The 26,552-nt window shown below is 38.2% G+C and overlaps 1 protein-coding gene across 4 annotated transcripts in view; it reads right to left on the reverse strand.

The window, feature by feature from the left end:
* MAGI2 (membrane associated guanylate kinase, WW and PDZ domain containing 2) overlaps positions 1–26,552 on the reverse strand; it is a 782,933-nt gene that overhangs the window by 305,673 nt on the left and 450,708 nt on the right. For all 4 annotated transcript variants that reach the window (XM_042468280.1, XM_042468279.1, XM_042468278.1 and 1 more), the window contains exons 4-5: positions 15,496–15,711; positions 3,565–3,775 (exon numbers count right to left, since the gene is read on the reverse strand). In XM_042468280.1, coding sequence (XP_042324214.1) covers positions 3,565–3,775; positions 15,496–15,711 — 427 coding nt within the window. The remainder of the gene's footprint in view (positions 1–3,564; positions 3,776–15,495; positions 15,712–26,552) is intronic.

A 26,552-nucleotide genomic window follows, 5' to 3' on the forward strand; every position in this document is an offset into this window, starting at 1 on the left:
AATGTATTTCTGCTATTGGAATATGGTTCCATGTTTGGTGACGCTGTCCAAAACTGGCAAAATATTGGAAGAAGGTACATATAACAATTGAAGAGATGTTAAATATAAAGTTCAAAATGGAACCGGAAGTTTATTTACTAAACATGTTAGATAATACACCTTCTCAGATAGAAAGGAAATATGGAAGAGTTATGTTGCATTTGATGACAATGGCTAGGTTGATTTTAGCATAGAATTGGAGAAATCAGGAAGTACCGATGATAGATGAGTGGATATTAAACATTAATAACATAACAGAAACGGATAAACTAGCTGGTTACTTGAACAATAAAGTGACTGAAGACAGTGAGGAGGAATTGTCTCCAGCAGCGGAATATTGTAAAAAAAGATGGGAATAAATAAGCAGGAATATGTAAATATGAATGGTGGGCATATTTAGGAGCACTGTTTAGAATTTTGTTTGAAGGAAAAATGATGAAAAGGAGTCTAGAAGAATAAGGGAGTTGGAGGAGTAGCCACAAATTGAACTCTTGCAAAGTCACATCATATGGACATGTCTAAACAGGGTTATTTGTACTCTACAAATGATCTTGTTTTATAAATCATTGTTTTAATTATTAATAATTTTTAAAATTAAAAATAAATAATAAAATGGAAACAAAGAAAACTAACTCCTCCTGTAAGCTGATGGCATCTTAGGTTTCCTTGGTTGCAATTAAGTTCAAATATATTTATCTAGTTGAACTCTGAGTTTCATTACATGATCTGCTGGCTACAAAAAATCCATTTTGATTGATAGGCTGAATATAAATTGATTCAATCCACTTTTTGATTAGATACCTCCCATATGATCTTAGGGGAATATAATTAGGATAGCATTTACAGGCATACCTCAGTTAACAAAGCCTCTGATAAAGAAGCTCTTTTCTACAAAGCATTCGTATACTTATTGTTGTTGTATGCCTTCAAGTTGTTTCCAACTTATAGTATCATAAACTTTTTTTGGCCAAATTTCTTCAGAGGTGGTTTGCTTTTGCTTTCCTCTGATACTGAAAGAGTGTGATATGCCCAAGATCTCCTAGTGAGTTTTATGGGTGAGCAGGAATTTGATCCCTGGTCTCCAGATATGTAGTCCAACACTCAAACTACTACATTACTATGGTTCTGTCCAACCTCTTTCCCCTCTTGCCTTCTGTCAAGTTTAAAGTTTCTTTTTAGTTAAGTGGCAATGGGAGGATTTATGAGAGTGGTGGACAAATACAACCTGATGTCAAGTTAATGCAGCATGTTTGTAGTAAATAATGCAATAAAGCTGAAGCTGCAAAAGAGAAGGATTCTGCTCTAGCCTACACTATTGTAGTTGTGAGTGCCTGCCTACAACAGGTAAGGTAAACAGCAGCTTCCTCCATGATCTCTTGCTAAGCATGTGTGAACAGTAAAAGAGAGAAAAGGGAGATCAGCCTGCTGGACTAGCTACTTCCATGTTAAAGAAGCAGAGATCTATAAATCTGGTCACAAACACAGAAATAAGAAAAATTGAGATTGGATAAATTAAAATCATTTTGGAAGAATCTTACAAGTGGTCTTTAGAAGGTTGAAAATGTGTTTTGTTTACTTGTGCAAGGCTCACCTCACCTGGAACCTCATCACACAAGAAAACAAAGCAGAAACAAATCCAGAGCTTTCTTCATGCCTTACCGCATGATATTATAATGCTTCAGTACTCTTCCCATGGGAGATAATTGTAAAAAGCATGGGTTTTGTCGAACAGATTTTTCCAGCTAGAAAAAAGATGCATGTTTACAACTGTCTCATGTGAGAAGAAAACTGAAGTGGCATGAAACCATGTGGTAGGGCATGGAAAAAGCTGCTGCTCTCTGGCTCCATTTCCATTTTGTTTTCTTGTGTAAGAAAGGTAGCTGGTTGTTTCATTTTGCATTTGCATATTGTTACTTTTGATTTAAAAGCTGGCTGAAATATTGTTGAATTGCTCTTCTTTTTTGTGGCATAGAAACATATTCTTTCCATGTCATTTCAACCTCTGGTACCAAATTTTCTGTTAAAGAAGTAATGCCCAAGAGCACATTTACTTTTTTAACTGAGGCACTCCTGTACTTCAACAAAATTTATGTGAATTTATGGAAGTTTAGGTTTGTGGACAGGTGTTTAAATAGAAACTCCAGTAGATAATGAATGGGAAGAAGACCAATGATGACTTGTGACTGAGTTTGGATGTTACAAAGTGGTAGTGATAACAATATCCCTCATTCAAGTGTTTGGGATGTGAGCCAAAGACCAATTACTATTTGCAAAGCTTTGGATGATGTTGTAACAAAAACTTCACAAGCATGACATTTTTCAATTTAGTTTGATTTACATGTTATAGTATCTGTTTTTCATCTATTATTTAACAATCTGATATTCTTATTATGGTTCTTTTCAGGGAAGTGTTAAACAAATAGCTTTTTGATGTCTTCTTTTCACTAAAGCAAACTGAGTCTTTTTATGGCATCAACTAAATTGAATCATAAACAAAGAAAATTTCACAGAGCCTCCACAGCACTAAACCTTCTGAAGTCTGGACAACATGAAAAAACAACCAATGAGAAAGTCAACAGAGATTGTGAAAGTCTACATTCTAGCACACACTGGTAATATAAATAAATATATTATGCCTTAGTCTAAACTATACACTTGTATAAGAGGATTTGATTGTTACAAATGTTTACTTTGCAACCACCATTTCTGACTAGTGTGTGTAACACATAATAATAAAATCTAGAGATGTTGTATAAACACATGTTCATATCAATAAGAGAACTTCCCAGCACATTTTGCCCAATAATGCTTCAAAACAGGAGTAGTAGTAGTAGAAATAAATTAGATGTGTAACTTGGAAGCTGTTCTCATTTTATAGATGGACCTGTCAGATTGGTTGAGAATCCATGTTGCATTCTTGGTCTGAAATCTAGAATTAACTTTACCTGAGAGTAAGCCTCACTGAACTCAGGCCCTGTCTGCACTAGAGCAGGGCAGCCCAGAATAACTTGTCCCCTGAGTTGCCCTGACCGTCTTCTGTTGCGAAGACCTGCATTCTGAAGCTGGGTGGCTGACTACACATGCATCTTGATGAGCCACCCATCCCATACACTGTGGGTTGCTTCACTCTGAGTTGAGAACAAGGTGCCCAGTGATGGTTACATGGTTGGGCACATTATTCTGACCTCAGAGCGAGCAAGCAAGCAATGGCAGCTGTTGTTGTGCCAGCTGCTCAGTGAGACATATTTCAAAACAGCTGCCCAACTTCTGAATCTTCCCAAAGATCCAAAGCAACTGGTGACTTATTATAATCTGGGGTAAGAAGAGTAAAAACTGGTTCTGGTACCTAGTGAGCAGGTTTGCTCACACCCAAACTGGGCTTTGGGATGGGTATCATCTGGTTTCCCACTGTAAGGGAACTGGGGGATGTGTTTTATTTGGCCCATGCAGATAGGGCCCTAGAGGTACAGTGTTTTCTGGAATCCATATAGGAAGGCATTATCAACTTCATTTTCAAATACTTACTCAATAAAATAGACCTCTCCCTTCTCTGTGTAAGCCATCTCCCAATTGTCAGGTAGTGGGCCCAATTCATCATTTTCTTCAGGTTTTGGCTGCTTTGTTACATCCATATCTTCTTTTCCTTCTTCAGGTTGGCTGTATACAGGTGCAGGATAAGGCTGAGAGGAGGTTTCACCTGAGGCACCTGTACTCTTCTCTTCATGTTCACTTGATTCTACATAAGAAGAGACATGTGTGTCAAGACATATGTGTCACTCCTATGCAATTCATGCAGCAAATGCAGTAAAAATAGGTGCTATTTTTAGGGGCCTTGCATACTGGGAACAAAAACTATGGTCCTATGGATCTGAATTAAAGAAATCTTTAGTTTGGTTCATATACAGCATGACTGACCTTTTCTTGTATAGAAAGTGACAGAGTTATCTAGGCCAGGACCTTTAGGTTAGTGGAAAGAACAAACAGACAGAAAAACTGTTGCTGTGGTGACAAAGCCTTGGTGAAATTTCAGGACAATGGAACAGTATGAAGAAACTACAAAATTAAATGCTTTCAATGACTTTACACCCAGAGGCCTAAATATCATGAAGACACCATGATGTTGGAAGGTAAACAGGGTTGGCCCTGGATAGTACTTGGATAGAACACTGCCAAGGAATACCAGGTGCTGTTATGCTGTATTTCAGAGGAAGGAACAGGAAGAACCACCTCTGAGTATTCCTTGCTTAAGAAAATCCTATGAAATTCATGGGGCTGCAATAAGTTGACAGCAACTTGAAGACACAGACACACAGACAAGATCCACGAATTCCAATGAGGCACTAGTTCAGAGCTTTATTTGCACAACCAAGAAAGGGTGGAATTTTAAAACACAGAGAGCCTTGCAACACCTTAAAGACTAACATGTTTTATCTGACAAATGCTCTTGTAGACTCCTGTCCACTTTATCATAAGCACATTGCATCTGATGATGTAAACTGTGACATGGAGCAGCTTATGTCAAATAAAATGTGCTAGTATGGAATATGTTAGCTAAAACATATCATTACACCTAACTTCCCTCAATATATATATATATATATATATATATATATAAAAATTTTAAGCACACTTAATTTGATTCCACCTATTTGGTGTGATGCCATCCAGTGTTAGATATAGCTGAACCCATTAATGGGAAATACATGCAATTCTTTACAATTACATGTAGGTCTGAAGGCCAAAGGAAATTAACATTTTATGCCTAGCCACAAAAAGGAAAGTAATAAACCCATGTCTGTTCTGTGGTTGAGATTATTTTTCACTTCTTTAAGCATTCATTCATACTATCAATCATATTAATTCATTCTGCCTTTCCACTTTTGTTACCGTGGCAATGTATAGCAAAGTGAAATAAAACAACAACTCTATAGAAAGTAGCATTAAAACTAAGGTCACTCAGAAGGCCAGAAGTTAAAGTGCACCCTTCCCATCTGTGGGGATCAGTTGTTGTTGTTGTTGTTGTTGTTGTTGTTATTATTATTATTATTATTATTATTATTATTATTATTATTATTATCATCCTTTTCTAAATCTCTCTCAGCTTTAAAATTTTGGTTCTGAGATGGGAAGCCTAGAATGGCTGACCTGGGTGGGATCTCCAGATCCAGTTGGCACAGCCATCCCATTGCTTGTGTGTGTGTGTGTGTGTGTGTATGTTTTGGGGGGATGCTGGGTGATCAGTTGCCTCAGTATCTCCTTTCACCACAGTTCTGTAAGCATTCCCTAGGTGCCCTTTAAGATCCCGCATAAATGAAAACCTGATCAGTTTTATCACCAATCTCTGATTCTATGCTAACTGTTGTGACTTTTATTATTTTCTAAGACTCCAGAGTGGAGGGTTAGCTCTGGCTCCTTGACCCTCTTCCCCACCTTGGATATATCCTGAGAGGCATCCAAGGTGGAGGGGAGAATGGAGGGTTAATTCTGGCTTCCTGACCAGAATTGGATGTACCTTGAGAGGAATCTGATGTGCAGGGAGGGGGGCCGCCAAGGAGAAAAGGAAGAAGGTGCTGCTTTAAACCAGAACCCGGATCCCAGTAATTGTCTCCAGTCCGGGGTTTTATGGAGCTCCAGTGGCCACAGAGGCAGAGGGAAGCCTCGCCTGGAAGAATGAAGTGGCAGTGGCGGAAGAGATCTCTTGGCAGCATTTAGAGCAATTGGGGCAGGGTTCCATGTGGAGCCTGGAAGGAGGGCTTTCAGGGAAGGACTCTGCCTGGTCAACCTTCCTCTAGTGCAGTGATGGTGAACCTATGGCACGTGTGCCAGAGGTGGCACTCAGAGCCCTCTCTGTGGGCCACACATGCTGTCGCCCTAGCACAGAGTTTGTCAGAGTTTCTTACTAGAAAGCCAGTGGGGTATGGGTTACAGTTTGGGCACTTGGTCTGTAAAAGGTTCACCATCACTGCTGTAGTGAGTCTCTTTTACTCCCATCTGCTTACTATTTTACTGTATTGCCCCGTCTATAAGTCTACCTAGGATTTTGGAGTCCATTTTGGGGCATATATTTCTCAACTTATAGTCAAGTATATGTGGTACTTCCCTGTAACTATGCATACGATTGTGCAGTTGGTGTTACAAAATGATTCCTCGCTATACTCTGATGCTCAGTTACTTTGGTGTTTAAGCAATGGGCTCACTTATTACGAGCAAAAGGCAACATAAAATCATAACTTTGAATAGTTTGCATATATTGTAAACACAGTAGTCATCACCATCACATTTTTCATTGATTCAGAAACATTTATTCAGTCCCAACCCAATAAAGAGAAAAATAATACAAATATCCAGAAAGTTTGCAGCCAAGGGGTTGCAGAAGTTATGTCCATGTTTAAGGAGAAAATATAAGTGAACAAACATAAAATACTCAGACAAAATTTTTATTCTCTTTCAGTGACAGAAGAAGAGAGGAGGATGAGAATAACACCCCTCAAACTTGCTCAGCCACAGAGCTCACCTTAAGGAGCGGGCTACAAAAAACAACTCTGTTGCTGGAACAGATGAAACTCACAGTGTAAGAAGGAAAAGGCTTTTTAAAAAGCTTGTGCTTCATGGACTGAAAACCACTCCTTTGGGCCGGCTAGAGAGTGCGGTGTTTAGACACTGCTCACACTAATGCTGACTTCAAGTCAGTGTCATGCCACCTGCCTGACCACATAGCGGGCAGCTTTCTGGCACTCTGGCGATGCAGTGTTTATATGCCACACACCGCAGGAGCACTTCAAAGCCGCAGCAGCAGTAGAGAAGCCGGCTTGTTGCCGACTCAGAAAGGAGTGGAATTTTGCAACTTCTTTTTGTGCTGACAAAAAGCCAGGTTGGGAGTGTGGTGTGTGATTTTCACAGCCCCAACCCAGCATTCAAGGGGGCTGTCTAATGGGTGGCTCCCACTGGCTGTTTGACACACAGGAGATTGTCAGATGGGAGACAAAACGTTCTTGTTATGTCCTTTTCCTGTTCTTATAGCATACTCGCGAGAAGATTTTCATACAACATCATGCTTATCTGGACATTATCCTATCGGAAAGTGAAACTGACTGCGAATGCATGAAAGACTTTGGTGATACAGGGAATATGGCTGAATACCAAAGAATGACATTAACAAGAATGACATTTAGATTATAAATTAAAGGATTTCAGTATGTAAATCAGGGAAGGGGAAGAACTGCCATGCGCCTCAGGAAGTGCAAGATTTTGTAATAAATAATGAATCTACAGTTGATCCTCCACATTTGTGACTTTGACTTTTGCATATTTGATTATTCATGGACTTGACTAAAATGTTCTCTCTAGGAATCTCTATTTCCTCTAGCCTGATTCTATGGCCAATGTCCATCAGAAGTTGCACTGGAGGACCTAGAGATTCCTAGCAAGAACACTTTTCTAGGCATTTGTAGGTCCTCTAGTGCAGTTCTGTGGTCAGCTTCTGGTGGATGTTGACCACTGAGTTGTGTTGGAGGACCTAGAGATTTCTAGACAGGTGTTCTCCCAGGTTAAAAAAATATTTTTCTTAATTTGTGTTTTTTCCATTTTCAGGGGGATCCTGCACCCCTAACCCCAGCTAATGTGGAGGGCCCATTGTACGCAGGGCTTACGTTTTCTATTGCTGGATCATACTGTTCTATTTAATTGTTGTAATCCGCCTTGATTCCCTTGGGAAAAGGCAGAATATAAATTATTATTATTATTATTAAATAATGTTGACTTTTTGGTTTTAAAGTGCTGGAATTCCACACACACACACATATATATATATCCATTTAAAATAATATCCAGAATTTGTGTGCCAGATATCTTAAGTCAGTATGTTAAACACTGGCAAAGTTTTCTATGATTCAAAATGAGATTCTAAATTAAGGCTTCCTTCCTGTAACCATGGGCAACATTCTTGCATTTTTAGGCGACCTACTTTCAAAAATTAATCTGCTTCTAAAAGAAAGAAAGAAAAAGAAAGACAGACAGCAGGGGGAGATAGATAGTGCAAATATGTCCTTCATCTAAATGTTTTGTTGCAGGAAAAGGTTATCAGATGATGACTTCCTGTCAAAATGACAGCAGCAAAACAAGGAAACAATTGTCCTCACATTCTGGATCTGTGGAGCTTTCCATAGTGCTGGTTCATCATTTAGTTCCTCTAGGGCTTTCTAAAATGTTACCTGAAATGTTTGAATTGTGTGTCACTTGGATGATACTGATGATGACAACTAGTATCACTTAACATTTATTTTGTCTTAAAGAGATTCCTATGAATTATTTTACTATCATTCTGAAGGATGAGTCAACTGTGTTTATTAAAACAACACAGTAGATAGAGGGCTGAAGCTGGCCATCAACTGATCTGACTGCAGATGTGAAATTTAAGACATGGCATTTCCTGATTCATAGTTATGCTAGGCTACAGTGGTATCACTAGGGTTGGTGTCACCCCGTATGGTAACTTATGGTGTCACTGCCTCCTTGATCTCCTCCCATACCACATCATACAGAATCCTTAGTAATGTTTTCTGTACTAATGTTTCTCATAAATCATAATTCCAGTATATCACCAAATGCAATGGCAATAGTTGTGATATAAATAACTAGAAAAAAATTATACCTTCAAATTAAAAAATCATATGCATAGCCTAAAGGTATATGCAATATTACAATATCATATACACAGCCTAAATGTATTTACATATACATAATTTCATATGGTTAACATGAACATTTGGTTAAGATCTGATATTTTTAAATTTAATTTTTTCCCAATTTTAATTGTTTAAATTTTAACTTTTTTAAAAATCTGGGGCCTCTCCTGTATCCTCCCACTGAGCCTTGCTCCATTCACACCACCTCCTTAGCATTTTAAAGGGATGTAGGAGAATACCACAGCCTGTTTCCACCCAAAGGTAGATGTTTGGGGAGCATTTGTGTCATCCTTATTTTGCTTATTTTATCGACTCCTTATCATCTATTATTATATATTACTTTATATGTATATTATTATTATTATTATTATTATTTAGATTGTACATCTTAGGTAGGTTTATTTTTATCTATTTTATTGATTGCATGTACAGCCCTGTGTAAAGCTACAGCGCTATATAAATAAAGTATAATAATGATAATAATAATAATCCCTTAGGATGTCACTAGGAGTGGCCTGCATCCTCCGCACTCCTTGCCAGGTTAGGTGTAAAATAATTTGAATAGGTTTGAGAGTACATACAGTCCTCATGTGGCTTGGAGATTTTAGTGCTTTGAATCAGCACATTTTATTTATTATTAGATGGAGGAGTTGGGAGACGTCTTTTATGAGAAATGAGTTTGGAAAATTATTAATTAGCTTACTTGCTAATTAGCTTACTTGCTGTTCACCGCTATGATCTTTGGAATAGCGGTATATAAATAAACAAATTATTATTATTATTATTATTATTATTATTATTATTATTAAAGGAGCTCAGCAGCTAAAAAGCATTCTTAAAAGCATTCTTTCACCCACAGTTTTGAATATGTTGTAGAAGTGGTTTTGGTATACATTTTCTACAGAAAGTAGTTCATATGTCAAAACCATTTCAGTGGCACTTAAATATACAGCCACCTTCAACCCTCAGGCACCTGAAGCCACAAAGTCTTCATCTAATGGAGAAATGTCAGGTCCACATTTGTTCAGGATCATAGTATTACACAGCCCAGGCATCACTAATGAGTGTAAAATGTGACAACCAAGCAACCACAAGAAAGCTACTACTTTTGTTTTGTGCTGCCCTGAATATAATCAGGCAAAAACATAAGAAACAAGGATGATGTAGAAGCAGACCATATGCTTTGAACAGAGAAGCTCTTACGCTTGGTTATAGGCATCTCCAGTTAAAAGGGAGAAGACAGAGACATCTATTGAAGAGTTACCACAGAATAAACAATAGTTGGATATGTGGTTGAAATAGTTGAAAATATACAACAGCTTTGTATGTTCGTAAGCAAGTTAATTAATAACAAAGTGATATTTTTAAATAAAAGAATGCAGAGCACGAGTTGGAAATTTGGGGGGTACTGGAAACAGCGGAGACTTCTCTATTGATGGTGGATTAACCATTACTGGATTTGCAGCGGGATAAGTAGACAAGTATACAGAGATATGATGTTGGAGAAGAGCGCTAAGGATACCTTGGACAGCCAAAAAGACACACAAATGTGTCCTTGAACGGATCAAGCCTGAAACCTCCCTGGAAGCCAGGATGATCAAACTGAGGCTGTCATACTTTGGCCGCATCATGAGAAGACATGAATAATTAAAAAAGACAATAATGCTGGGAAAGGAAGAACGTAGTAGTAGAGAGAGGAAAACCGTATGCGAGATGGATAGGTTCAATCAGGGAGGACACAGGCCTGCATTTGCAGGACCTAAGCAGAGCAGTGGAGGACAGGGGGTTGCCATGAGTCAGGATCAACTCAAGAGCAGTTTAACAACAACAAGTAGACTTCAGTCCATGAAAGTTTATGCTACCAACTTTTTTCTCTCAGTCTCAAAGGTGCTGCAAAATCCCTTTCCATTCTGATCCATACTGACATGGCTATGTCTTTGAATTATACCATGCTGGATTTGCAGTCACTGTTGAATTTGTCATTGGTACCAGCAACTATGATGGCCCTCTATATATCCCTCTCGCTATGATGAAGGAGGGTGCTAGAGTAGTCTCCAAACACATAGACCAGCTATATGCAAGGTGAGTTCCACTCCATCCATTCGTCTCTATATTTATAACAAGTTGTCTTCCCAAACTAAGACTCAAGGTGGCTTATGTAGTATAGAGAATTAAAACTAAACACACATATGATTAAAATCATAAAGATGTGATTAAAACAGTATGAAACTAATAACAAAACTACACATTGAAACAATCATTTAAAAAGAGAATAAAAATAGTACAGCACACTAATATATATATATATTCTTGTAAAACAGTAAAACAAAGCAAATCCCCAAAGCCTGCTAGAATGAAAAGGTCTTTGCCTGCTGCTGAAAGGATAGCAGAGTCATCCTAAACTTCCCTTAGTGACAGAAAGGGAAGAGAACGGATGGGGCTCATACAGTTTTGATGGCACCGATGAGGTAGAGAGATGTTGGTACTAAACCCTTGAAATGTTTGTCATGTTCTGCTTTCTACACACATATATATATTAAATTGCAATGTTTTGACTGTGCAGACAGTATGTAGCCTTTCTTTTCTGGCCTGAAATAGTTCTGCGTGATACGTGATAAAGGAAGAGAAGGGAAGAAGTGGCTGCAATCTGGGTGGAACAAGTAGCAGCAGTGGATAACATTGTAGGAAGAGGACCCTCTTGTCCTAAGGATCATGGTTGTTGTTGCTGTTGTGAGGCTTCACGTTGTTTCTGAGATATGGCGACCCTAAGGTGGACCTATCATGGGGTTTTCTTAGCAAGCTTCTTCAGAGAGAGTTTGCCACTGCCATCCTTTGAGACTCAGAGAGTGTGACTTGCTCAAAGTCACTCAGTGGGGTTATATTGGCTGAGCCAGGATTCGAATCTGGTTTTCAGAGTCACAGTCCAACACTCAAACCACTACACCATGCTAGCTCCCAAGGATCATGATAGACATGCTTAAATATTTGAAAGGATATTATATGGAGAAAGAAGAAACAAGTTTATTTGCTGCTGCTCGAGAGACTAGGGCCCAAAGCACACTGCAGAAATAATCCAGTTTGAGGCCACTTTAATTGACCTGGTTCAACACTAGGGAATCCTGGGGACTGTATTTTATTGTGGCACCAGAGCTCTCTGACAGAGAAGGCTAAATGTCTCACAAAACTCCAGTTCCCAGAATTCCCTAGCACTGAGCCAGGGCAGTTAAAGCAGTCTCAAACTGGACTGTTTCTGCAGTGTTGTTTTGGATCTAGGACACAGAGCAGTGGATTTAAACTACAGGAAAAGAGATTCCACCTAAACATTAGGAAGAACTTTCTGACAGTAAGAGCTGTTCAACAGTGGAATACATTGTCTTGGAGAGTGGTAGACCCTCCTTTCTTGGAGGTCTTTAAGCAGAGGATGAATGGCTATCTGTTGGAAATGCTTTGATTGTGTCATCCTGCATGGCAGGGGATCAGACTGGATGGCTCTTATGGTCTGTTCCATGTTTCTATGTATTGCTCATTCCTGAGGCAAAAGAAGACGACTACTACCACTCCTACTATGTCACTGTCTCCTCCTCCTGCTCCTCCTCCATCTCCTTACATTCTAGGTAACAGTAAACAATGAAGCTCTTAATCCATGACATTGGTGAACCTGGCATTATCACATCAGTTTTATTATCTGACAGCCAAATAAAGGATATAGCCAAAAGAAAATTCAATAATAAGCAATCAAATCATACAATAAAAGATAAGGTCACAAGTTTTACATATTCTTAAAAGATAGCTCCAAATAGCAAATATGCAACATATAACACATACTTGTGAATATATTTACTGAATCCGAATTTCTTATAAGAAATTATTTTCGTGGACAGTTCTAAATTGGGCTACTTTCACTGCAAATCTAGACAAATTAACCAGGACCGACTAAGTTGACCTAGACAGCTAGTACATAATTTTACTCTTATCATTAAGGTTAAGTATTTATCTGTTGGAATGTCAAGTAATTTGCAATATCACCTAGGCAATATCAACATGGGTTTTAAATCCTGGAGAAGAAAAGGAATAATACCAATAACAGTCATTCTTCCCCCAAACGTAGCACAATGGTATTTACATTGCAAAATGTAATAGTACTTGTTTTGGGTGCTGCTCCTTTTCCCCCCTCACACACATAGTTCTAGTTGTTACTATACAGTATCTACAGGGTGCTGCTCCTTTTTAAAGTACTCCTTTTAAATTATGAAATGCTCTTCAGGATTCAGAAACCCATAAATATTCACTGCTGCCTAATGAATGTTTAATTAATGGGAGATTCGAACTCTTCTCCCACGCTTTTAGAACACCAGAGAAAGCAAAATTCCACCATAAAGAATCAAATGACATCAACACAATTTCTTTCCATTTTATCCCCAGAGTGGCACACAGAATGATTATTAACACATTTATTATTTTTATTCTTTAAAAAGAGGGGGGGGGGGAGGAGGGAGCCCTGGAAATAGCTATTTTGCTTCTGGCTAATTTGGGCTTCTGCTGCATCTTGTAGTCACATCCGTGTTTGTGTAAGTATAGATTTATTTCTCCATCTCAAACTTTATCATCACCCTTTGACTCTTCCACCTTTCCACCTACCCCTCCTTTTTCTTCTTTCCATCCTTCATCTGGGAGTAGACATGTTTCCTTCGGCTGTTTCTGCAATGGATGGATGTAGGTGGATAATGTCTATATAACAACCTCTGTAACTAATCCACTGGTGATCCAAAAAAGCTTTTAAGTGCCCTTTGCGGGTCAACTGCTTCTCTAGGGCAAATTATTTGGCAAGAAATTCACATTTCTTCTCTAACATGATTAAATCAGCACATGCACAAACAATATTTTTTACTGCATGTTCAAGTCAGTATAGCCTTCTGTCTTGAGAACATATGTATCATGCAAAGCATAAATTCCTGTTCTAACACTGGTGGCTAGTGGCTTTTGTGTCAGTAGGACAGGCATCTGTTCCAGATTTTGCCTGAAGTTAGAAGGAACTGTACAAGGTGCTAAATCCTACAGATGGACATGGAAGCCACCAGTAGCCACTGTGACCAATGATGTTTCAATGCCATGGATGAAGAATTAACACATTCTTTTGGATCATCCTTTGTATTTGAATAAAAAATTTAAATAAATTACTATAAATAAATATACATAAGTTACAGCAACGTTTTCATATTCTTGGTGAACATAGTGTATTTATTTATTCATTTAATTTCTATGCTGCCTTTCTTGCAGAAAGGGACCCAAAGCAGATCACAGGTAATGTACTACCAACAGCAGTCTCTTCCTGTAGGCTTATTCAGATGAATTTTAAACTTTGAATTTTAAATGATGAATTTTAAATGTGGATTGTTTTAGAATATGTAGGTATTATTTGTTCTTTTAAACTGTGGCATGTTTTAATTAATGTGTTTTAATTGATGCCAGTTAGGCATGACATGTAGCAATCACCATAGACAGCCACTTTGGGGGGGGGGGGCATTTCATGGCAGCAAATTGTAAGTTACTGTATTAAATTTATTATTACAACTTTGCAGCCAGGGATGAGGTGAGGTTGGACTTGTGAGCCAACCAGTCATTGGTATTGTAGCCATCCTGATGGCAATTCTTCACTGGCAAAAAGTCCCAGACCTACTACTTGACCCCTTGGAAACAGAGCAGTCACACTGGGACCACCTTCTGGGTTACCATTTATTCTTTAGTAACTGAGCCACAACTCTTAACTTACAATATCAGCAAGTAAAACCAACCCTTGAGTGGAGTTGGGCTTCCTTGGTACATTTTTGAATCCATCTAGTTTAGAATTCCTTTGTTACCTTAGGATAGGAAGGAACAGATGAATGGGGGCTTATTTTTGGGCCTGGGGTGTGAGCAGTGCTGGAAGTTTCTTTTTAAAATAATTTGTTCCTGCTCCTAGTTACACTGTTTGAAAAGTAACTCATGGCCATTGCTCATTATAATGTGAAAAAACACCTTGTTGTGTAACTTGTTGCACTGTTCATCGGTTTTTCATTGCTTTCTGATATTTTTTTCAGAGGGGGGGAGTAAAACCTTAGACAGGTGGCATAGAATCTGAAAAATGCCTGTCAAATGCCTTCAGAAAAGCTCACTAGAGACGATTACACACCACACACTAATAACTAACTCTGCTCTTGTGCACTGTGCTACATTTGAAACATTACTTCATTGCATCCTCATTACCCGTCAAAAGTAACTAGTTAAAGTAAGTAATAGCAAACAGAAAAACCAGATGAAGATGATCCAGTCAAGCAGTGATTTGAAACCAGTCAATTGCAAGCAACAGATAGTCCAAGTCCAAGGCTAGACATGGACAGATCAGTCACAACCAGAGCCAGGAAATACAGAAATTCCTGATACACTCTAAAGCCCAGCATAAATGTTGTTTCAGATGATCCACATCTCTAGGCTGATATTGCTGATTTGCCTAGACATTATCTAGACCTAACTTCAGGCATTTCAGGAGTCAAACTCTCTGGAAGGAGTATTAAGGAAAATTCTCTTACTGTCAAGGAAGCTCATATTGCCAAGGGGTGCTCTTTTGTAGCCTTTATTGCAGATGAGGATTGGCTGTTTTCAATACCTATCATCCTTTTGCTAAAACATTTAGTTCTTTCATTCATTCATAGAGGCAAATTTCAAAAAACATGTACAAAATGACAGGGGATGGGGAGGGGCTGAGGGAAGCCTTGTTTCATACAAGAGCACTGACCTGGTGTTATTGCCATGCCATTCCCATTGACTACAGCTCTTTCTTCCTCCTCTTCCTCTGGAGGCTCTATTCCAGTCTTCTCCATATTGCTCACTGACTTATTCCTTTTGCGTTTGCCTTCAGCACTGGGTGTTGCACCTGGGAGTATCTGGTCTGTTACATTTAACAGTAATGGGGTTGGCTCTGCTGGAGGCTTTGGAGTACCGTAGTAGTTATCTAGGAAACAAAACAAAACAAAGAGCAGAAATGAAGGTGCGTGGAGCCTACACTTTTATAGCCACAGTATTTTCAGCTTTGTCTCCCCATGCCCTCAAATGTTGCTGAACATCCTGTGGGGCGTCTTGTTAAAGGTGTTGATGCACTCCTGTTAAATAGTTACTCTTGTAGTTTTGAATATATATTTAAATGTTTACAGCAATGTACATTCCACAGAGATAACTACTCAAAAAAGGAACTGCATAAGCAGTAATACATTGTAGCCATGGGTTGATGCACTCCTGTTGGATAGTTACACTTATTGTGGTTGTGAATATGTATTTAAACCTGTACATCAATATACCTTCCACAGAGATTCATTACTCAAAAAGTAACTGCATGAGCAGTTACACATTACAGCCATAGGGTGATGCACTCCTGTTAAACAGTTACTCTTGTGGTTGTGAATATATATTTAAATGTGTACAGCATGTATACAGCAATGTGCATTCCACAGAGATATGTTACTCAAAAAGGAACAGTGTAAGCAGTTACATGTTACAGCCATGAGATGATGCAATCCTGTTAGATAGTTACTCTCACTGTGGTTGTGAAAATGTATTTAAATGTGTACAACAATGTGTGTTCCACAGAGATATAGTACTCAAAAAGGAACTGCGTAAGCTGTTATACATTACAGCCTTGGCTTGATGCATTCCTGTTAGATTGTTACTCTCATTTTGGTTGTGAATATGTATTTAAATGTATACAGCAATGTGTGTTCCACAGAGAATGATGCTGTATTGCCAGATTTTGTTGCTATTTTCATCCTCATTGCCTAGCCTGTGGAAGTGTTTGCTTTTCAATTTATAAGAAAATATCTATCCTGCCTTTCTGCTAATGAAAATGCTAATTACTAACAAATACCCTGGAGGTTCTTTAAAAAATCAAATTAACAAACAAACACGAAAATATATTTTTTAAAATACACCAGACACTTAAACATATGTTAGCTGATAATGCAACCATTTCCCAATGAGTGGACCATGATCCAGAATTTTTAAATGTCATGCCCAGATATTTGTAAGAGTCAACTTGTTCCACTTCCTGATTTTCTGTCATTAATATCTCTGCCTTCTCTATCCAAACTCCACAATTTTGCTTTCAAGTGATTAACATTCAGGTGTTCTTTAATATTGCATGAAGCCTACGTATTCTCATCTATGAAGGAATATACAGTACATATTTTCTCTAGTATTCACCCACCTAATTTCTGAGATGGGCCTCAGAAAACTAGTTCAAGAATGTAGAGAAAAATATACTCTTTCAGATAATCTGTCTCCTAACATTAATTTGAATTTTAAATAAACATGGGCAACCTGTAGCCCTCCAGGTGCTTTTGAAATGTAACTCTCATTTTTCCTAGCCAGTAAAAACATTTTCCTAGCCAGATCACAAAACACTAAGTTTATATGATCGTATTTGTTGTTGTAGTGTGCCTTCAAGTCATTTCTGATTTATGACAACCATAAAGCAAACCAATCATGGGGGTTTCGTTGAAAGATTTATTCAGAGGGGTTTGTTTTTGCCTTCCTCTGAGGTTGAGAGAGTGTGATTTGCCTAAGGCTAGCCAATGGATTTCAATCGGTGAGCAGAGATTTGAAACCTGATCCCCAGAGTCATAGTCCAATGCTCAAACTTCCCATGCTTCCTCACTTATATAATCATATTGTCCAGTCCGAACTAGTAATCTTGTTAATCTGTTATAGATTAGTTGAAATTTCTGGATCATTTTCAGTAATCAAAACAACAGTTAGCAGAACATTTTGTCCAAATAAAGGCATAAATCTCACAGGGAATAGGTTTTGTTTTGCTAATGGAATTTAAAGTTTATTTCCTGGATTGAATCTCCGGGGCCAGTCACACTTACATTTTTTGCATGGAGAGATTCACATCTCTGAATCGATTCAAAATTGATTCACCATTCCGACTACATTTTAAGGCAGTGAATCTCTTCATGGCATTTAAATCTGGTCTGAAGTTCCCATTCACCACTATTCTGGATCAAAATGGAGGAGCCTCCATTTCCTGAATATACATATTTTGAGGTGGCTGTGTGATCCGAATCTATCTGATCACTTATTGACACTATCAGAGATGTGGACCACTGCAGTTCTTAGCAAAACAACTGTTAAGGGATACAGGGCCAAATGCACTGGTTTAAATGGGCTTTTCAGTTGCCTCCCCACAAACTACACTGAATATAATTGGTGCAAGTCAGAACAACAGGGAAATAACCTGGTTTCCAAACTGGTTTCTTTCATAGTGTGAATGGGCCCACATGGCCAGAAAGAGGATGGGCCCAACTCCATGAATATCTTTCCACACCATCTGAACTGAGGACAACAACCACAACATCTTGAACAAATGCAGGGCTATGGTTAACATTGTCATTCTTCCACCCCCGCTTTCTTTCACCTGCATTTTTTAAATACCTTTGCCTAATTAAGAAGCCAGTAGAGCTTCAGATGTTTGCAATGTGTATAACGTACATTTTGGGTGGTCCAATAAGTGTATCAAAGTTTAGTGGATTCTGGATGATACTGTATTTTGCTATATTGCCAACATGACTACCCTGGGATATTTCAATCTTGGACGATCTTAAGAAAAGTTGGATTCAGAACTATTTCCAAATCAGGAAAATGATAATTTTAAGAGGAGTATAGCCCTCTCCAGAACAGGTCAAACACCACACAGCAGAGCACAGAAACAAACACTAATAGCTTTTATGTCCTATCTGCATAGTTCTCCATTTGTTGGCCCATTAATTACATCTATTCTATTCCAGTTCCATCCATTCTGAACAGTGTACATTGAACCCTTTGTATTGATGGCCTGATGATCTGTGGATCTGACAACCCACCAATCACTATGGCCCATATTATTCACTAGTGGCATGTGCACACATTCATGCTGATACATCCATATACACATCACCACCATTGAATATTATAAGGCATGACTGTCCACACTTTTTGCCATTTGTGTAGGAGCGCAGCCTGAACCCCCATGGATGGGATGGGTTCACTGTACTCTGACACAGTTCATTGACCTTGTAACTGAAAAGGAAAGGTAGGTCTGGTTGACATTCGTATATTGGTTCACACCTCAGTCAACATCTACTAATGATCTCTCTCATAGTAGTTTCATCAAGATATTAAATAGCATAATCCTGTGAAATCCTATAGTATAACTTCCACAGGGCAGAGTGCTCATGAGTAATCACTGTGTACTGTGACTGAACATCTTCACAGCACTTACTCCTGTACCTGCCCAACCTGGTATGATTAAGGCATGATCATATGACCAAAGAGACTTGAGTTCAGTGCTTGCTTAGCCATGGCATTCAAGAGTACACTAGACATGTGAGTTTGTCTACACTTCAATTACTTAACAGAATTATAGGAAAGGTAGCACTGTGGAATAAAATTGCTATTAGCTCTTTGGATAATAGGACTGGAATGTGGGAAACAGACACTTGGCTTTTGGTGGGTTTGCATGGCACAAGTATTCTGAGGATTTTAACATGAATCATGCTCCTCAAAATCCCACAAGTTTTGTGTTTCATTATGCACAGTGTGTTTGAATTAATTTGAACTGTTTCTTCCTCAAAATCAATTAAATTTCAATTTTAAATGCATGCAAGTATTGTGGAACAATTCAGGAAAGAACTGCTCCATGTTTATATGTCATCACTGGATCCCAATAGAAGGAAAGGCATGGAGAAGGAATAGAAGTGTTTTAAAATATTTTTTTTCTGGTTGAAGATGCTGCACTAATCCACAAGGTTCAAGTTTCAATGCAGATACTGTGACCCTTCTGGTACAACCAAGTATCTCAAACATTTCTGGTTATGCCCAATTTTATACCATTTTGCTGAGCAGCTGGTGAGGATTAGAAGTGGGAAACTGGCACAGGCATCTGGCTTCTGCCCACCTTATTTGTTTAAATGGCTGTTTAAATTTGGTCATTTTAATGAATTTTGACTCTCTCTCTCACCAGTGCCTGGATATGGAATTTCCACTCAAGGAAGCCTTGACTCTTTAAGAGAATGACACATTACTACTGAAATGCCAAGAATGCCATAAAATGCCCCTTAAAAGCAAGAAAAGACAATATGCATTACACAGACAGACAGACACTGTTCTGAACCCATTACAAAAAGGCTCTGGTTTGCTCACATAATTTCATTCCATTTCATGAGCTGAAAAACTGATTTCGTTCAGACTATCTTTTCCTGTCTGTCCATCTGTTCATTTGTCTGTCCACCTGTAAATCCCTGTATCTTTCCCTTAACCAACTCCCTTCCCCCTTCATCTCCGTCCTTTTCAGTTTAAAGTGCTGTGGTAAAGTATTACCAAATTTATTCAGTCTCTAAACTGGTAGAGAAGTTCAGCAGTTAAGAGCCATGCTTGTTCGAGCTGCACCACTTCCTTGTCCCAGATTTGTCATCTCTTTGAAATTGACAGAGGGAGTCTATGCAACTGAACATATAACCGAAACTATTATACAATTTTTTCTCATTAAAATTTATATCCATCCATATAGAATGACAGAGTTAGATAGCTCCCTCCTAGTTTTTACTGAGATGGGTTGAAAAAAAAATCACATTTTTATTTTAATTTTTTAAAAATGCAAGTATGTCACACTGCTAGTAGGGCAAAATGTATACTAGACCTTTCCTAACTTTGATGAAATGACAAGTTCATGAAAGACACAGTGGAACCTAACTAAAAAAAGTAGATGATAAATTTTAATGCCAACAAAGAGCCTGAACAGACAGGCCAAAATAAAGCTGCTTTGGGTCACTTTGGAGGTATGCTGTTTAAATGATACATGCATCCTAAGAGGCCAGAAGCCACACCAAAGCCATGCTCCAGTCCTAAGGACTGGAGTGCAGCTTCTGGTCTCTTATGATGTATGTATCATTTAAATGGCATACCTCCAAAGTGACCCTAAGCAGCTTTATTTTGGCCTGTCTGTTTGGTCCCAAAGTCTATTGCAGAGGGTGATAAACAATCCCAGACAAAGTATTGGATATTATTTATTGAAGATAAATTTCTAGAAATGTCACATGTCTGATGCTTCCTACATCAAAATTGGCATGGACTATCCTCAAATTCACTTCTCCAAAAATGTCGAAGTAGTGAGCCTCTTCCTGAGTAAAAGATCTCTGATTTCTAGTTATAACAGGGAAATGCATTTCACCTGACCTAACCAATGCCCTTACAAATGACAGCAATAAGACAAAAGAGGCAGTGCATGAACTGCATCTGTTCGCAGAATAATAAACTCTGGAACATTAGACAAGTCATTCAATACAGTGCTAGAAATCTCCTAATCAACTCTTATGTTCCTTAAGTTGGTCTTCATTTATATGGTTCCTAAAGACATATCATTGGCATCTTCAATTGGCTTAGGAAAAAATAGTTCTTTATGTCAGTCCACAAATGACTGCATTTTAAAACTGACTTTTAAAATTTATGTCTCCTCTATAGCTGCAGAGTGTTAAAATATGTTAACTGCATATACATAAATACGATAGGCCAGCAATAGTGGGGTGGGGGAATTGAACACATATAATGCTCAGGCAGCTTACCTGATCTTACTAGAGAGAGGTAATCAACAAATTTAACAACTCAAGAGTTCTTTGCACTGCAATAACATTGTATAGAGCAGATGTTTTTATAAAAGTGAAACACTGAGATGATGCCTAATGGCTCTAAAACTCATAAAATGATTTTAGTGTGTAGTATATTTGGATACTTTTAAATAGACACTGCAAACTTTTCTATCACAATTTGCCATTTGTTTTAGCAAAAACATAATGCTTCAGACAAAGGAACACTTGTAATTCACATGGCAAAATTAGAAAGGGCATTCATCAAACTGTTTACAATGACTGAAGCATGAACTAAAATGGATGAGAAGTCGAAGGCTTTCATAGCCGGCATCCATAGTTTTTTGTGGTTTTTCGGGCTATGTGGCCATGTTCTAGAAGAGTTTATTTCTGATGTTTTGCCAGAATCTGTGGCTGCCACCTTCACAGAACGGATGGATGAGTTTGAAGATAACACTAACACTTTTAACAAGAGCAAACACACATTCTCTAGGTTGAGTATCGGCCAAATAAAGAGAAAAAGAAGCATACTGAACTGTATTCATTATTCTAAATCTCATGTATAAATCCATGATTGGTGTGTGTGTGTACGTGTGTGTGTGTGTGTGTGTGTGTGCGCGCGCGCTTGTTCACCATTAATTATGCAAGTAACCAGACTATTTTATTTATTATCATTTCTGCAAGTACTGGTACTTCTATTTCTTGGGCAGGTGTTGTCTCATTCCACGTAATTCTTCTGCACTGAAATATTAACCATATTTGACTCACTTAACTTGGTCAACCTTGAGTTGTCCTTGGGAATGGCTTGGGAGTTCAGTTAATGTAGAATATAGCAATTTCATCAGATAACAAGAGCATATGACTCTATGCACTCTATTGTGGCACTGAACAGAAAATGTTTTGTTTGAAACTAGCCCCATGAATTGTTCACCTAGCAAAACACATGCATGAGAGAAAATCTGGTGATGGCAATGAATGGTACAAAAGTAAAATGTCTAAAACTAAAATTAACATTAGTAGTTTAGAATCAGTTGTTGTCATCTAAACATTTCCTGATTTACCTTGTTGTCCTCATGGCAATGTCTTTGGACTTAAGGTTTCAGACTGCCTCTTATATAAATGGGAACTTAATAATAGTTGGATAGAGATAAAACTAAAGTGAAAATATGTTTTAAAAGATAAACTAGAGATGCACTTCCTTGTCGTTACAGTACACCCTCTGTATCTGCAGACTTGCCATCCATGGATTCCAGCATCCATGGATGGCAAGCCATGTTGGGGGGGGGTGGCAGGAGAGGAGGAGGCGGAGGGAGGAGGAATAGGTGGCGGTGGCAGAGGTAAATAATAAATAATGATAAAAACTTTATTTATATCCTGCTTCTCTGTTACAAAAACAACTGAAGCAGCTTACAGTTAAAAAATACCAGGCAGTACACTATATATAATACATGAAACTTAGCCATTTGCCTCGAGGCTCAGACAGTGGGGGGCTCCCATCCGTCAATGGCTCACTTGGCAGTGCTGGCAGTGACTCCGGTCTGGAGAGAAGGAAGGTTCCCTCGCTTGTCCTGCCCAAACCCAGCAAAACTGATCCGCCCCATCCCACCTCTCCACCAGAGTAGGGGTCCCTGGGCAAGGGCAGAGTGCCAGCACTGTCTGGCACCCCCGAGAGGCTTCTGCCTGAGGTCCCAGAGCTGGGAAGGGGGTCCCTCCTAGCCTCGAAAGTGTAGGACAAAATTGTTATTACTAATTAATATACGTTAGCTGTTTATGAAGGAATTGGAGACAGAATCAGAGTCAAAAGTTTGGCATACCGACTTCATAGCCATGATGATAAAAATAAAACATACTCTACTCTTGGTATTTGGGAATGCATGATTTTCCCCATTCACATGTTGGTTCATATGCGCATTTGTTTACCAATATTATTTTATGATTTTTTTTAAAAAAGATGTACAACCTTATTTATTTATTTTGTTTATACGATGCATTTCTTCCAGATTAGAAGCCAAGGCTGCTCCCAGAGTGTGTCAATAAAAAAATAATTTCACAATAAAACTTAAAAACAAAATCACTACATAAAATAGTATACAATCATTTAAAAGACCAAAAAAGTTTTAAAAGATTAATTAACCATCCTAGTAAGAAGGTCCCCTGCTTACACATTAAAAATGTGCTTAAACAAAAAAAATATTTGCCTTCTGGCAAAAGGAAAGTAAGAAGCGGGGCAGCCTAGCCTCCCACAGAAGGGAGTTCCAGGGGTCGGAGCAGCCACTGAGAAGGCTCTCTCTATTGTGTCCTCACCAAGCAAGGCTGTGATGGTGGACAGAAAGAAAGAAAGCTTTCTCTTGTAGACCTTAGAATTCTGGATGTAGTACATAAGATCTGCATCTTTACTAGAGTTAGCAAATGCAGAATAGATAAATGTGGGATTATTCAGATGATTGTTTTCCAGTGTACTGCTGGCAGTAAATGGGGATCATTTTCTGAATATTTTCACTGCTGTGCCTACAAATAATAATAAAAAATGAAATTAAAAATTCTCAGAAAAATTTTCAAAGTATTTTCAGTGAAATTTCAATGTTAGAGAGCTATGTCATATAGTTCCCAGGAATTTTCTCTAAAATGATGGAATGAAGATGATTAGGGGTGTAAAGGTTTGCTCATTTTATTCTCATATGCAATAATTAATAATTTAAGAAGTTTCTTCTCATTGAGTAAGAAGTGGTTTTGCACATGTTTATTGCTATTTTTGTATTTTGGCCATTTTTGAAAAATGTCTTACTTTTGTGTATACACACACTCACTCACACACACACACACACAGTATTTTTCTTGCACGGAGCCAATGTTTTGGACAGAAAATAATAGTTTTGTTGCTTTTGCAGAAAGCACTGTCTTTGTGAAACCAAAGTTTAAGTCCTAAGAGGTGAAAAATTTCAGATAACTTTTTTTGACAGAAAAGTGTCTGACCATATATATTATCACTAGTGATGATAAAATTTGGGAGCAGTCTTTACATCCCTAGAAGAGACTGGTAGCTGTCTTGTCAATCCATTAAATAAACAGGATTGTGAGAGAGGTGCTGAATCTCTACATGAATTCTGTTCCCCAGAAAAAACAAATGAATCAATTACTTCACAAGAATACAGTAGTATTTTGTCGTATTCTCATTAGGTACTGGGTGTGAAGATGCAAAATGCTCTGAAAAACCTAAAGTTGATAACAAATTTGTAACTGGTAAGTTCTTGTTGTTTAATGTATCCTAGGGGGTCAAACAGACGGGTAACTTGGAGGGGCCTCTGGCCGCTCCATACATGAGCAAGCCCCAATAGGTGCAGGACCACAGCGACTGGATGCCATGGTCCCGAAGCTGGCGATTGCCATGGACCTGAACAGGCTGTTGGCAAGGAGTGGCCTTCTGGACGATCTGGGCGCATGTATCATCTGCATGCCATGCCCCTGACGTGGCAAGATGCTGCTCTTTTTTGCCCTTGTGTTTGGGCTCTGGATATTTTTTTGGCATTAATAACCCTCATTTCCCACAGAGCTATAATTTTTATATAATTTATCTTTGTTTTACTTTACAATATGGAAGTTGAAATCCTTAGTAAGTCATACAACCTAGAACCTATTCAGTTCTAGACACTGACTTCAGAGGTTAGAAGTGCTATATACACATTTTCTGAAAACATGCCATCTCAATTTGTGCTTAGCAGTTACTGAACTGATCACATTACTTCTATATGATTCTTTTCGGGATAAACAGGCTGTGAATTACAGACCAAACCACTCAAAATGACACTGCAAAATCAATAGAATCAAAATCAAGAGCTGTTTCACTGAACAGTATATTGACTACGTTCTCTTCTAAAGCCTTCACCTGTTGGAATATGGATCTTCCCCCTTTTAAAGTTTGAAATTGTAATGATTACTTCTATTTCAAGCCCAAAGTATCTTTCATTTAATCATCAACAAAGATGTAAAAAAAAAAAGAGCTACATGTATATTTGACTCATATATAAATTTATTTATAAGTACAGGGAAAACACTATCAAGATTTTGAAGTTGTTAGGCAAGGTATAATTTCTAAAATAATAAAAGAGCCTTTTGCTTTTTCCTACTCATCCCCCTATTACCACCTCAACCTGGAAATCTATTTCAGATGCCTGTTTAACCAATGACAAGAGGGTTTTTAATACCTTCACATTATCACTCTTGACCTTTTTGTTTTAATAACCAATCAATATCAACTGCTTATATTCTTCAGCTCTGATCAAGAGGCTCCCTGTAGCCTCTTCATTTCACAATCCTGAGCCACTAAGCCTGGGGATTAGTGATGCCATATTGGGGCCATCTGAATTCAAAAGGTACGTGACCTCTTGGAAAATTTATGTTTTGGAGTACAACTCCAGAGCCCCTTGCCAGCATGGCATACCACACCTCTGCCATGATATAACTATACCTTAGTATTTGAGAACACCTCTTTAGGATCTCCTTCTGATGGCTCTCCTTGGTAACATAAAAGTAGAGTTATGTCCTCTTATTCAAAGGTATCATTAGTGATTTGTAAAGAATTTGCAGAGACATGTTACCTTTTAAAGTGAATATGTTTTAGTTCATTGTAAGTATGTTCCAATCCTTGTTCAGTATGTGAAAAAGTGGATACTTCATTATTTTTGTCAGCAATGCCTCAAAATGTTCAACAATATGACCCTATGCTGTTCCAGATCCAAGATTATTTTGTAGCCTTTTACTATCAATTTCAAGTTCATTTTATTCACATCCAACATGGAGACAACCCTCACAAAGCCCAAACACTTTCTCCTATTCTTCTGTATGCTGCTAGAAGTATGCACATCAGTACTGATTTTCCAGCTTTTCATTGACTTGTTTTCCAAAACAGATTTGCCATAGCTTGTTCTTTTTGCTTTGGAGGGTAGTAGCTTGCATTCTACTGCCTTTAGATCATCTTTGACTATTTTAAGGCAGCTTTCTACAATATTTGGTTTGGGTAGCTGACATTTTATCTCAACCTCCTTGCAATTTAGCAGGCTATAGAGCTGGGAACTAGCAAAACCAGCAGCCTCTGGTTATTCCTTGCCTAAGAAAATCCTATAAAATTCATGGCAATAATAATAATAATAATAATAATAATAATAATAATAATAATAATAATAAT

Source organism: Sceloporus undulatus, chromosome 5 (assembly GCF_019175285.1).
Source record: "Sceloporus undulatus isolate JIND9_A2432 ecotype Alabama chromosome 5, SceUnd_v1.1, whole genome shotgun sequence".
Taxonomy (NCBI): domain Eukaryota; kingdom Metazoa; phylum Chordata; class Lepidosauria; order Squamata; family Phrynosomatidae; genus Sceloporus; species Sceloporus undulatus.